This window comes from Lepidothrix coronata, unplaced genomic scaffold (genome assembly GCF_001604755.1).
Source record: "Lepidothrix coronata isolate B3197 unplaced genomic scaffold, Lepidothrix_coronata-1.0 Scaffold197, whole genome shotgun sequence".
NCBI lineage: Eukaryota > Metazoa > Chordata > Aves > Passeriformes > Pipridae > Lepidothrix > Lepidothrix coronata.
In genome coordinates, this window is record NW_016690377.1 from 130,411 (window position 1) to 142,286 (window position 11,876).

At 58.9% G+C, this 11,876-nt stretch overlaps 2 protein-coding genes across 5 annotated transcripts in view; one reads left to right on the forward strand and one right to left on the reverse strand.

Moving 5' to 3' along the window:
- STARD7 (StAR related lipid transfer domain containing 7) lies at nt 1-6,908 on the forward strand. 3 transcript variants are annotated; one of them, XM_017831884.1, is made up of 8 exons: nt 1-126; nt 3,398-3,570; nt 3,810-3,859; nt 4,241-4,351; nt 4,434-4,516; nt 4,757-4,856; nt 5,501-5,585; nt 6,064-6,908. In XM_017831884.1, the coding sequence occupies exons 1-8, from the start codon at nt 62-64 to the stop codon at nt 6,201-6,203; spliced, it is 807 nt and encodes a 268-aa protein (XP_017687373.1). In that variant the 5' UTR covers nt 1-61; the 3' UTR covers nt 6,204-6,908. The 3 variants fall into 3 exon arrangements, with proteins under 3 accessions (XP_017687373.1, XP_017687372.1, XP_017687371.1); XM_017831883.1 differs by lacking the exon at nt 1-126 and adding an exon at nt 1,319-1,863 and having other exon boundaries at nt 4,241-4,324; XM_017831882.1 differs by lacking the exon at nt 1-126 and adding an exon at nt 1,396-1,863.
- A 520-nt stretch (nt 6,909-7,428) lies between these two features.
- Nucleotides 7,429-11,876, reverse strand: part of LOC108505648 (PH and SEC7 domain-containing protein 4-like) — a 7,153-nt gene continuing 2,705 nt past the window's right edge. Inside the window, exons 3-14 of one of the 2 annotated variants that reach the window (XM_017831881.1) lie at nt 11,697-11,834; nt 11,532-11,612; nt 11,062-11,174; nt 10,612-10,670; nt 10,133-10,222; nt 9,990-10,033; nt 9,780-9,919; nt 9,024-9,294; nt 8,782-8,926; nt 8,380-8,523; nt 7,644-7,892; nt 7,459-7,537 (exon numbers count right to left, since the gene is read on the reverse strand). In XM_017831881.1, the coding sequence (XP_017687370.1) occupies nt 7,644-7,892; nt 8,380-8,523; nt 8,782-8,926; nt 9,024-9,294; nt 9,780-9,919; nt 9,990-10,033; nt 10,133-10,222; nt 10,612-10,670; nt 11,062-11,174; nt 11,532-11,612; nt 11,697-11,834 (1,474 nt within the window). In that variant the 3' untranslated portion in view covers nt 7,459-7,537. Of the gene's footprint in view, nt 7,893-8,379; nt 8,524-8,781; nt 8,927-9,023; nt 9,295-9,779; nt 9,920-9,989; nt 10,034-10,132; nt 10,223-10,611; nt 10,671-11,061; nt 11,175-11,531; nt 11,613-11,696; nt 11,835-11,876 lie in introns of both variants that reach the window. The other variant, XM_017831880.1, reaches the window with a different exon arrangement.

Below are 11,876 nucleotides of genomic sequence, written 5' to 3' on the forward strand. Positions count from 1 at the left end.
GGGGGGGTGGTGGCGGGGAGCGCTCCGCGGCCGCCCCGCCCTCACCGGCCCCGGGCGCCTGATGGCCGCGCTCGCCGGGGTGTTCGTGTGGGACGGGCGGCGCATCGAGGAGGAGGAGCTGCGGCGGTGCGTGAGCGGGGAGACACCGGGAACGGGATACGGGGAACAGGGCACCAGGACACCGGGGACGAGGAATGGGACACCCTCGGGATGGGGTCACCGGGAACGGGAACATTGGGAATGGGGCACCCTCGGGAACGGGGCCCTGGGGTTGGGACACTGGGAACGGGACCCCCAAGTCCCCGGGATATCCCCACCGTGGGACACCCAGGACCGGGACACCCACCCCTGCCTCCACTGGGGCCTCCAGGTCCCCCAGCGCCCTCTCCCCTTCCTTAGATCCTGAGTACCCCCAAATCCTCAGGGTTCCCCCCGATTTCCTGGGATGGGAGTGCTCATCCTGTGTTGATCTGGGGGTGCCCCCCTAAATTTGGGAGTGCCCTGCCAAAATTTGCCCTGGAAGGTGCCCCCTTCCTTTTTGGGGGGCCACTGTTCCCTAAATCCTCTCTCTCTGGGGTATCCCCCAATTCGGACCTTGGAGTGCCCCAATTCTGATCTCGGGGTGCCCCCCTGTCCCCCCAAATCCCTCCCCAAAATTCTTGAGGGGGTTGTTGGGGTGTCCCCTCCACCTCCCCAAACTTTGGGATGCTGCCTGGGGGTGGTGTCATTGGGAATTCTCCCCATGGAAAAAGGAGTTCCCCACTCCGTTGCTGGGGACCCTCCAAACCCATCCCTGTGCTCAAAGGGGGGGTGAGACACCCAAATCCCACAGGATGGAGGTAGAAGGGCCTCCCCCCAACCAGCAGCTCTTGGAGTGTCCTTGGAATCTGGAGGCTTCCTTAGGAATTAATTCCCTTAATTACCCCATGACTCAGCAGGGGGTAATTAACCCTTTATGGGAATCTTGGGATCCAAAATTCCACCTCCAAGTTCCTCATCCCACAGGGATTCATCACCCAGAGTTTGAGAAGCACCTAATTTAAGTCTTAGTTAACCCTGGAGTTAATGAGGAATCCCCTCCTCTCCTGGAACCCCGGGAGATTTTAGGGAGATTCCCAGCTGGGAAAAAGCCCCAAATCCCAATTTCATTCCCCAGAAAGGAGCCTTTGGGATTGGGGATAAACCCTGGGGAGTTTTCCAGTGGCTCAGCAGGGCTGGGTTTAGTCCTGGTATTAAAACCAGGTGGGATTTCCTTGCTCAAGGTCAGGTCTTGAGCCTCCTCAACTGGATTTGAGGATTCCAAATCCTCTTCCTGAGCCTTTTCCCAGGCACGGGAACGTTCCCTGGGATTCTTCCTCTTTGTTTTTCCTTTCTCCTCATTCCATTTATTTCCTTTCCATCTCCAGCCTAATTCTGGGAGCAGCAAAGCCCCCAGTGGGATCTTGGCTGGAATTCTGGGAGCTCTTGGCAGGCAGGAATTTCCCTCCCCTCTTCCACATCCAACATTTTTGGCTGGACAGGTGGGAATGAGCCTCACACAGGCCCTAAAATGATCCCAGGAATCCATGAACAGGTGAAATCCATGCAGAGAATCCCTTTTTCCTCATGGGCTGAGTCACCTCCCGGGGTTTCAGTCGACTCCTGGTTTTCCCTGCTCATTTCACTTCAGGAAAGGCTTGTTTTTCCTTGGGAAAAGTAGAATTCCTGGCTGGAAGGTGCCATGGGGGGATCACACGTGTCCCACTTGGACACGTGGAGCTGGACAGGGGCCAGGGAAGCAGCTCCAGTGTCCCCTTGGTGTCCCCTTGTCCCTGCTCTGGAGGCTCCTGAGATCGGGCTGTGCCGGATGGAGCCACTGCCAAGGTCGGGAACCACATCCCTAATTCAGTAATTCATGGGATTTGGGAATGACAGGAGCAGGTTTGGGGCTCTGGACTTTGGGGTGCTCCAGTTCCGTGTCCCCTCCTCAGGGAGCCAGGAATCTTGGACTGGGAAGGGAGCAGGGCAGGCACAGCCTCATTCCAAAGGGATAAATCCCGTGGTTGTGGTTTTCCTGGCCGGGCAGGATGGATTTGGAGAAGCGGGAACACTTTGCTCCTTGTCCCAGTTGGATCCCATCCCACCCCCCTGGGGATAATTCTCGGCTCCCTGTCCCTGGATCCCATGTCCAGTGGCTCACCTGGTGGTTGGGAATGCTGCTGATCCCATGGATGGACAGGGCTGGGGCTGGAATGGCTCATCCTGGGACGGGAAGGGCAGGATGGAGGGGTTGGGGTTGTGGAAGAGCCTCAATCCCAAAGGGAATACCTGCAGAAAACAGGCTTGTGGATCCAGTTGATGCTGTGGAGCTTTGGGATCTGCCTGGAGATCTGGGAAGGGAGTGGTTCCAAGGAATGGGAACACGAGCTCGGCCGGTCCCAGGTCGTTAATTCCAGCTCTGTTCATTAATTACCTGCATTAATTAGTGCCTCTGGAAGCACCCTGGGATCCTCCTCCCTCCTTTCTTGGCATTCCCAGGGGCTTTGGGGGTGGATGAATCAGCCTTCCCTCTCCAGGGCTGTTTTTGGGAGCTTAGGCCATATTCAGAGGGGTTATCCTGGTGGGGGGGAGGTTTCCAGGTTTTTTTTCTGCTGGATTTTTGGGAATTGGGATCCAAATCCAGCTCCAGTTTCTGTTGGCTGAGGAGGCTGAAACTGGGGGTTGATCCAGGGCTTTTCCAGCTCCTTTCCTCCTGTGACTCCCATTTCCTGCTCCAGCTGCTGTTGGAGATTCCCTTCTTCCCCCTCTCCCACCCCCTGGAACAGCAGGAACCCCAGGAACCCTGCTTCCTTTTCCCCCCAAATCCCAATCCTCTGCATGGCTTGGGAAGGATTTGCAGCATCTCACATCTGGGATGTGAGCAGCTCCACAGGGAATTTTGGTGCCTCCAAATCCTTCTTTTCCTTAAATCCATCTCCCATCCCATTCCATCCTGCTCAGCTTTGATCCAGTCAGGAAGACAAATCCTGCTCTGCACCCCCTGAGGGTTATTTTCCCTTAGAGAAAGGCTGGTATTTCCAAAAACTCGAATTCCAGCAGAGGAAAAGTGGGAAGAGGGATAAGAGGACACGTTTTCCATTCCCAGGCAGCTCTTCCCATACGAAAATAAAAAAAAAAAAAGGAATTTCCAAGCCCAGGCAGCTTTTTCCACACGAAGAAATGGGATTTCCCCAAAAAACGGGATTTTCAAGCCCAGGCAGCTCTTCCCACCCAAAACCTGGGATTTCCATGCCATTCCCACACCCAAACTCACTTCCCTGCCCCTCTCCCTGAGTCCTGGGGTGTTTTCCGAGCCCAGGGGGCTCCCGGACACTCCGAGGGGCCCATTCCTGACTCCTGGTGGGATTTGTTCCGGCAGCTCCGCGCAGGAGATGAAGCACATGGAGAACCTGTCCAGCCTGGCCCAGGGCAGTGGCCCCATGGAATTCCAGCCCTCGGAGCGGGAGCAGCCCTGGGAGCTCATCATGGACAAGAAGCACTTCAGGCTGTGGCGGAGGCCGATCCAGGGATCCCACCTGTACCAGTACCGAGGTATCCATGGGCTTTTCCATGGCCCAGGTCCCCTGGGATTGGGCCTCACTCATCCCTGTCCTCAGGAAAAACAGGAATTACCATCCTTTACACCCATCCCTGCTGCTCCATCCCACTTTATTCTTCCAGAGGGCCTTAAAACTCCCCTTTCCCTCCTAACCCTGCCCTGGGATCAGGAGTTGCTCATTGCCAATCCTTTCCTGGGATCAGGAGTTCTCATTCCAGGCTCTGTTTTCCAGTGTTTGGATCCTACACGGATGTGACTCCTAGGCAGTTCTTCAATGTCCAGGTGAGCAGCACCTTTGGAATCACTTCAGGGGGTGGGATGGAGCTCCAGGAGCCTCTTCCAGAGGATGGGATGGGGGAACTGGGAATATTCCCTTCCCTTTGTACCATTTGCACGATCCAGAGCTGATCCCAGTGGATTATCCTGTTCTCCAGGTGGGTTTTGCTGCTGGAAGTGAAGGATTGGGCTGCAGGATCCCAGTGGATTCCTGATCCCAAGTTCCTCTCTCCCGACTTCCAGACTATTCCAGGATATTAATAATTCCCTGCCTGCCCATGACATTGAATGTTCCCACAGGAGACAGGGAAAAAAAAAAAGGATATTTCCCTCTCTTCATCCCCCTCTGCTGGAATTTCCACTGACTTGGCTTCTCTCCCTTCCCAGCTGGACACGGAATATCGGAAGAAATGGGATTCCCTGGTGATCAAACTGGATGTGATCGAGCGGGACGTGGCCACGGGCTCCGAGGTGATTCACTGGGTCACCCACTTCCCGGTGAGTCCCCGCCCATCCCGGGATCTGCCCTGGGCAGGGCCGGGAGCAGGGGCTGATCCCAATCCCGGGGCCCTTCCTGCAGTATCCCATGTATTCCCGGGATTACGTCTACGTCCGGCGCTACAACGTGGACAAGGAGAACAACCTGATGGTGCTGGTGTCGAGGTGAGTGTTCCTGGAGGGAATTCCCACCATTCCCATCCCTAAAGATCCACGGGGAGCTGGGTATAAACTTAACTGACTTTACTGACCCCCATCGATCCCGCCGAGATTCATTTGGGAAATAAAACAACTGGTTTTTGGGGGAAAAATGTCAGGTTTTTACCCCCCACCTCCAAAAAACTGGTGGATTCTGGGTGTAATTGGCACCCTGAGCTCACCTTGGGATGCTCCTCCTCCTCCCAGGGCTGTGGAGCATCCCAGCGTTCCCGAGGATCCCGAGTACGTCCGGGTGAGGACCTACGAGTCCCAGATGGTGATCCGACCCCACAAAACCTTTGATGAGGTAAATCTGGGAAAGGGGGCGGAAAACCTGGCGTGGGGAGGATCCTCCTGCTGCTCCAGAGGGAGCTGCTCGTTCTCCTGCCCTGGGAGCTGGGCAATAATCCAAACATCGGGAAAGTCCAGCCCTAGGGATTGAATTTGATGATCTTTAAGGTCTCTTCCAGCCCAAACCATTCCATGATTTATGGGAGGAGGGTGAGTTATTTTTCCAAAGGCAAGGAAAGCATATGCATGTGTGGCTTGGGAAGGATTTGCAGCTCTATCTCACTATCCTGGGACTTTTCCTTCAGGAATTTGGTGCTCTTGAGGGAGCCAAACACTCCCTTTCAGAGCTCCCTTTACAAAGCCACGAGCCTCCCAAGTCTCATTCCAAGCACTAAATCCTCTTGGAAAAAGGCTTGTGGGTTATTTCCAGGCCGTCCAGAGCATGGATAGAGCTTGGAATACTCAGGGAATGCCACCCCCTCCTCCCAAATTCCCTCCTGGTGGGATTTCCTTGGGTCTTTTGTCAGTGCTCTCAGAGGCTCCGGCAGCTTTTCCTGTGGGATATGAGCAGCTCCACAGGGAATTCCTTGGGGGAGGTGGGAGCGGCTCCAACAGGGGTTTGAGATGGGCTGGGGATCCCAGGAATGTTTGTCCCCCCAGAATGGGTTCGATTACCTGCTCACCTACAGTGACAACCCCCAGACCGTGTTCCCGCGCTACTGCGTCAGCTGGATGGTCTCCAGCGGTGAGTGCCCGGAATTCCCTCGGGATCCTCCCTCCACGGGGCCCCCCTTCCCTTCCCGCTCCAGAGCAGGGAGGGGGATACATGGAGGGGCTTAAAAAGTGACATTATGGGGGGAAAAATTGGGAAGGACCAAAAAAAAATAATTGGGAGGGACAGAAAGATTCAGGAGGGAAAGGAAAAGTTTGGAGGGAAAAGAAAAATTGTGAAGTAAAGGGAAAATCAGAAGGGAAAGGAAGAACTGGGAAGAAGAAGAACCTGGGGGGAAAAGAAAAACTGGGAGGGAAAAGGAAAAATTGGGAAGGACAAGAATCAGGAGGGAAAGGAAAAATTAGGAGGGAAAAAACAAGGAGAGAAAGGGAAAATCAGGAGGGAGAAGAATGAGGTGAGCTGGGAACGGAGCTGGAGGAGGGGATGGATTGGGAGCCTCTTCCCTCAGCAATCCTGGATCCCAGCGGGCTCTCCCTCCCCCTTTTCCCAGGAATGCCGGATTTCCTGGAGAAACTGCACTCGGCAGCACTGAAGGCCAAGAAGATGGAGCTGGAGGTCCGGGATTACCTTTCCAAGGGCTCAGACACGGCCCCAGAGCCCTGTGGCCCCGCCCAGCTGGAATATGCCTGAGGCGCTGGAATTCTGGGAATTGCCTCGGACAGGGACCTGTGCTGTGGGATTTCAGCCCCATTTTCCCTCCCCATCCCATTCCTGATGCTCAAGGACAGGGATTTGTTCCCCCTGCTGCGTGTCTGTGGTGGAATCTGCGTCTCCTGGTCGATGTTTCCTCACCCCAACAGGGAAAAACCATGGAATTCCCACTTCTTCTGGCAGTGGGTTCTCCCCACTCCTCATCCCTGCTCAGACTGGAATGTTTTCGGGATGCGGTGGCACCACAGGGATTGGTGATGGTGCTCCACGTCACCATTTCCACGGGGTTTTCCCCCCAGAAACAGCCCTTTGAACTCATCCCTTTGGGATTTCTGGGACTGGGGGTTGGGATTACTGGGATGGGGGGTTGGGATTACTGGGAAGGGGCGTTTGAACTGGTGAAACTGGGAAAAAAAAGGCAGTTTTGGGGGGGTTTTAGGGATTGGGGGGCACTGGTGCTGCCCTGGGTCACCCTGAGCCCCCTCCCCAGTTTGGGGGGTCTCCGTCGGCCTTGGGAATCTGGGAAAACAGCAGGAGCAGGAAACTACTTAATAAACATCTAGGATCTTCATTAGCTCCTAATTAACGACCCCCCTTCTCCCAGTCACCAGTTTGGGGGGGGTTGGGCCCCCCTTTAATCATCGCTCTAAATTCTCACTTTATAATAAATTTATCCTAATTTTATCACTCCCTTTGGAACATCCAATTTTCACCTTCCCTCCTTACCAAAATTCAGACCCCCAGCCCAATTAGCACCAATAATTAATGAGGAAAACTTCAGGAGAGGGAACCATCTCCCTCACACCTGGAATTTTGGGGGAGTTTCCAGTGGGTCTAATTTTTTTTGGGGGGGTTTCCAGTGGATCCCACCTCCCCATAGACTGGAATTCTGGGGATGGGGGGGTCCACTGGGTTCCACACCCCTCCTCCCCCCCCATTCCCCAGCATGGAATTTTGGGGAGGTTTCCCGCTATTTTGGAGGGGGTGGGGGGTTGGTGCTGTGGGTTTCACACCCCTACCACCACCCCCCCCGATGAAGCAGCACTGGTGGGAAGGGGGGGTTCCCAGGGTTCCCAAATCCCACCCTGACCCTCCCCCTGAGGAATTTTGGGATCTGGGAATGCCAGCGGTGGGACACACCTTTATTGCACACAGAGAGCAGCAGGCAGCGGGTGCAGGGGGGAAGCTGGGGGTCCTGGGGGGGGGGGAGTTACAACCCCTCAGCCCCCCCAGCCCCCTTTTTGGGAGGGGGAAAGGGGTGTTTTCCCTGAGTTTCCCCATCCTGAATCCCCCCAGGGTGGCTCAAACTGGGGGGGCCCCAAGGAACCTCGTACCGGGACCCCCCAAAGAACCTCGTACCAAGGGGTCCTGGGGGTGGCTCCCCGGTGGGATCCTGTCCCTTGGGGTCCCCCCAGGGGGTCACAGCAGGTTCTTGTTGCGCTTGGGGACGATTTTCCTCACGGTCCTTCGCTCCGAGATGTTCCTCCGGACACGGACGGTGGGGCCCGGGGGGGGCTCAGGGGCCAGTGAGGGGCTCGAGTGGGCCTTGGTCAGAGTGGGGGGGTCTGGGGGGGCCCCCCCTGCCTGCGCCTCCCACCCCTCCAGGTCCCGGGCGCCCGAGTTCAGCCACGTCTCCAGCACCTGCACGTAGGTCTCGTAGCGCCGGCGCTGGGGGGACGAGGGGGTCACGGACGGGTCACCCCCCCGGTCACCACCCCTGTCCCTGTGTCCCCTCATGTCCCCAGGGTCTCTCTGTTCCATAGCAGTGTCCATCCCATGGGAAAATTGGGGTGGGGATGGACCACCACTATGGGGACATTACTGGTGTCCTCATGTCCCTGTGTCCCCTCCCCATCCCTGGGGTCCCCCTGTCCCACAGTGATGTCCATCCCATGGGAAAAATAAGGATGGGAATGAGCCACCATCACGGGGACATTCCTGGTGTTCCCAGTGTCCCCCCTGTCCCACAGTGCTACCTAGGCCACCAGGAAGATAAGGATGGAGATGAGCCATTGCCATGGGGACGTTCTGGTGTCCTCCGTGGAGAAGAAAAGGACTAAAATAAGAAACCACCCTGGGGACCTCCCCACTGTCCCTGATGTGTCCGGTGTCCTGGTGTTCCCCCTGCCTCGGGTGTCCCCATGTCCCCACCCACCTCCTCCAGCAGGAATTCCTTCTTGACCCGATACTCGTCCAGGTCCCGGGCACGGCCCCAGCCCTCGGGGAGGTGCCTCTGGTGCTCCAGGAGCTCCTGCCCCACCCGCTCCAGCCACTGCTCGTGGCACCGCAGCTGCTCCTCCTGGGGGGAGACCAGGGCTGACCCCCACCCACCCACCCCGGGGGCTCGGGGGGGACTGATGGGCACCCAGGGGTGTCTCCACCCACCCAGGGGGCTTGGGGGTCTCACCGTGGGCTGTGGGGAGGATGGAGCTGGTTGGGCACCCAGGGGTGAACCCTCCTACTCAGGGGGCTTGGAAGGGTCTCACTCGGGGGCTTCAGCTGGGGGTGATGGGCACCCAGGGGTGCCACCCCTATTTGGGGGTCCCAGGGGTCTTACTGGGGGGCTCCTGCTGGGGGCCGTGGGCAGGATGGGCCTCACGAAGCGTCGCTGGGACCCCACGGCCGCCGGGAACGGAGGGGAGGAGAACAGGGCGGCCACGAGATTGATCCGGGAAATCCAGGACAGCATCTCCTCGGGGGTGCTGGATCGTGACATCACCAGTGACGTCACCGGTGCTGTCACACCCTGCAGGGACCCCCTGCCGTGACTCCCTTTTTTTTCCCCCCCAGGTCACTCACGGGGCCTGGAACAGGAACAGCCTCCGCTCGGCCGTTTGCAGCCGGAACACGTTGGGCCGCTTGGTGTATTTGGGGGCCCTCTCAGCCAGGGCATGATGGACCCCCAGGGGCTCCTCGGCCCCCCCACCCTCCTCTGGGGGGGCCCCGGGGGGTCCCGGCTCTGAGGGGCGTCGGGAGACCCCCCGGGCCCCCCCCCCGGCCTTGAGGAAGAACAGGAAGGTCCCGCGGAGAACGGCTTGGAAGGGCTTCCAGCCCCGGCGGCCCCAGGGAGCTGGAACGGCGGGATGCAGGTGGGACAAAAAGGACACCCCAAAAATAGCCCCCTACAGTGAGACACTGCCTCGGTGCAGTGGAGCCTGAAATGGGCCCCCCCCCGATCACAGTGGAGCTCAAATGGTCCCACATCTGTGTCCCACTCCCAAAGCTGCGTCCAGACATCCCAACGCACCCCAAAGTCACCCTTTGGGACCCTAAAGAGGAAGAGACAGCGCAAATATGCCCCCCCACCAACTCCAAACCACCCCAGATCTAACCCCCCACAAGCCTGACCCAATGGATCCCAAATCTACCCTACAACACCCCAGCTCTGCTCCCCTGGATCCCCAAAATCCCAAATCTGCCCCTCCAGATCCAAACGCCCCCCAAATCTTATCCCCTGAGCCCCAAAACCACCCCAGATCTGCCTCCCTGCACCCCCTAACCCACCCCAAATCCTTCCCCCTGTACCCCAAGCCCCCCAAATCCCCTCAGACTCACTTTTCTTGCCATCAGCCTCTGCCAGGACCTTCCTGGCCAACCACCCCCTGCGGAAGGTCACGGCCCCCCCTGGCAGCTCCGGGATTTGGGGGAGGATCTTCTTCCCTCCCCTGGCCTCTTCCTCCTCCTCCTCCTCCTCCCTGTGAGATGCTCAGGATCACAGGGAGCCCCCCCCAGCCCCCAAATCCCCCCCAAGCTCCCCCCACTCACGTCGCCCACTCCAGCTTCTTGCTGCGGATGGAGCCGTAAAGAGCCTGGGGAGGGAAATTGGGGGGGTCAGGGGGTGTGGGGGGGGCTTGAGGGGGTTCAGGGGAGGGAACCCCCTTTTTCAGCCTCAGGGCCCCCCCGAATACCTTGAGCTGCTCCCTGGGAAAGTCCTGCCCGTCGTTCATCCCACTGAGGTTGGACACGAACTCGGAGCTGGTCATGGCCCGGCGCAGGTGCTGGGGGGGCAAATTTGGGGGTGTTGTGAGCTGGGGGGGCACAGTTGGAGGGTGGGGGCCCCAAATCCAGCCCAGAAATTGGGGAGACCGCAAATCTGCCCCCTGCCCAGGTCCAAAACAACCCCAATCTGTCCCACTGGGGCCGCCAAAACCTCCAATCTGCCCCCAAAATGCCTCAAATGTGCCCTCCCAGATCCCAACACACCCCAAATCTGCCCCCTGCACCCACCAAACCCCCAGTCCACCCCCTGGGACCCCCCAAAATTCCCCATCTGCCCCAAGCCATTCCCCAAACCCCTTCCCCCTCACACCCTCATATCCCCCCAGCCCCTCCAAAAAAGGCAGGGTGTAGATTTTGGAGGGTTTTTGGAGTCCCCCCTCGTGCTCACCTGCCCATGCAGGTCCGTGTTCAGCAGCATCAGGGCACAGGTGAGGGAGTGAACCGAGTCTGGGGGGTTGGGGGTGTCACATGGGGGTTCTACCACCCCCCAGGTGAGGGGACCCACCCCCTGAACCCCAAAAGGTGCAGCTGGGGGGGCCCCGGGGGGCTGGGACAGGGTGTGGGTGAGTAGGGAAACTGAGGCACAGAGGGAGGTGAAGGAGCTTTGTGGGGATGTGGGGACGGTTTGGGGGGCTGAGGGGGATTTGAGGGGGCTGGAGGGTGTGAGGAGACCCCCCCCCAGTAAGGGCACCCACCCCCTGAACCCCAAAAGGTGCAGCTGGGGGGGGCCTTGTAGCCCTGGGAGAGGCTGGGTGGGGAAACTGAGGCACGGGGGGGGTTAGGGGGCATTAACCAGCTCTGGGGGTCCCCGAGGGGTGTTTGGGGTCTGGGGTCTCACCGGGGGACGGGAAGGCCCCGGGGTTGCAGCGGTGGAAGCGCCGGGAGAAGTGGCCCAGGACCCGCTCCCGCTCCTGCGTCTCCCCCGACAGCACCAGGGCCTGCAGGAACGACCTGGGGGAACCCCGGGCTGGGGGACCCCAAAAACACTCCCCAGGGGCACCACCGGGGTGGGGGACCCCAAAAATACCCCCCTAGGGACATCTCCAGCATGGGGGACCCCAAAAACACATCCCCTTGGGTGTGTTTCTGCCCACTTGGACCCCAAATCTGCCCCCCTGGACCCCAAATCTACCCCCCTGGATCCCTCATCACACCAAATGTTCCCCCCCCCCGACCCCACCATTCCCCAAACCACCCCACATCTCCCTTCTTCACGTCCCCCAACCCCCCATCCCTCCCACCCCCCTATCCATTTTGGGGTGTCCCTTTGCCCCCCCAAAGCCCCACCCAGCCCCCTCCCATCCCAACCTGAGCGCCTGGTCCAGCATCTGCCCCTGGAACTGGAAGAATTCCAGGTATTCCTGGGCCACCATCGCGCTGAAATCATTGCTGGGGGGAGCACACGAGTTTGGGGGGGTGGGTTTGGAGCCCAGGGGACCCTCAAAAGGGGGAGGGGACCCCCCAAATCCTTACTTTTTGCGGAGGAATGAGGCCACCTGGGATTTCCGGACGCCCTCCAGGTGGAACAGGCGGGAGGCCAAACGTTGGGCCTCCCCCCGCCCTGGGTGGGACCCCCCCCCGGGGGGCTCCACCGGCCCCCCTAAAGGGGATCTGGGGGGGGAAGGAGGGGTCAGGCAGGGCCGGGGGTGGAGG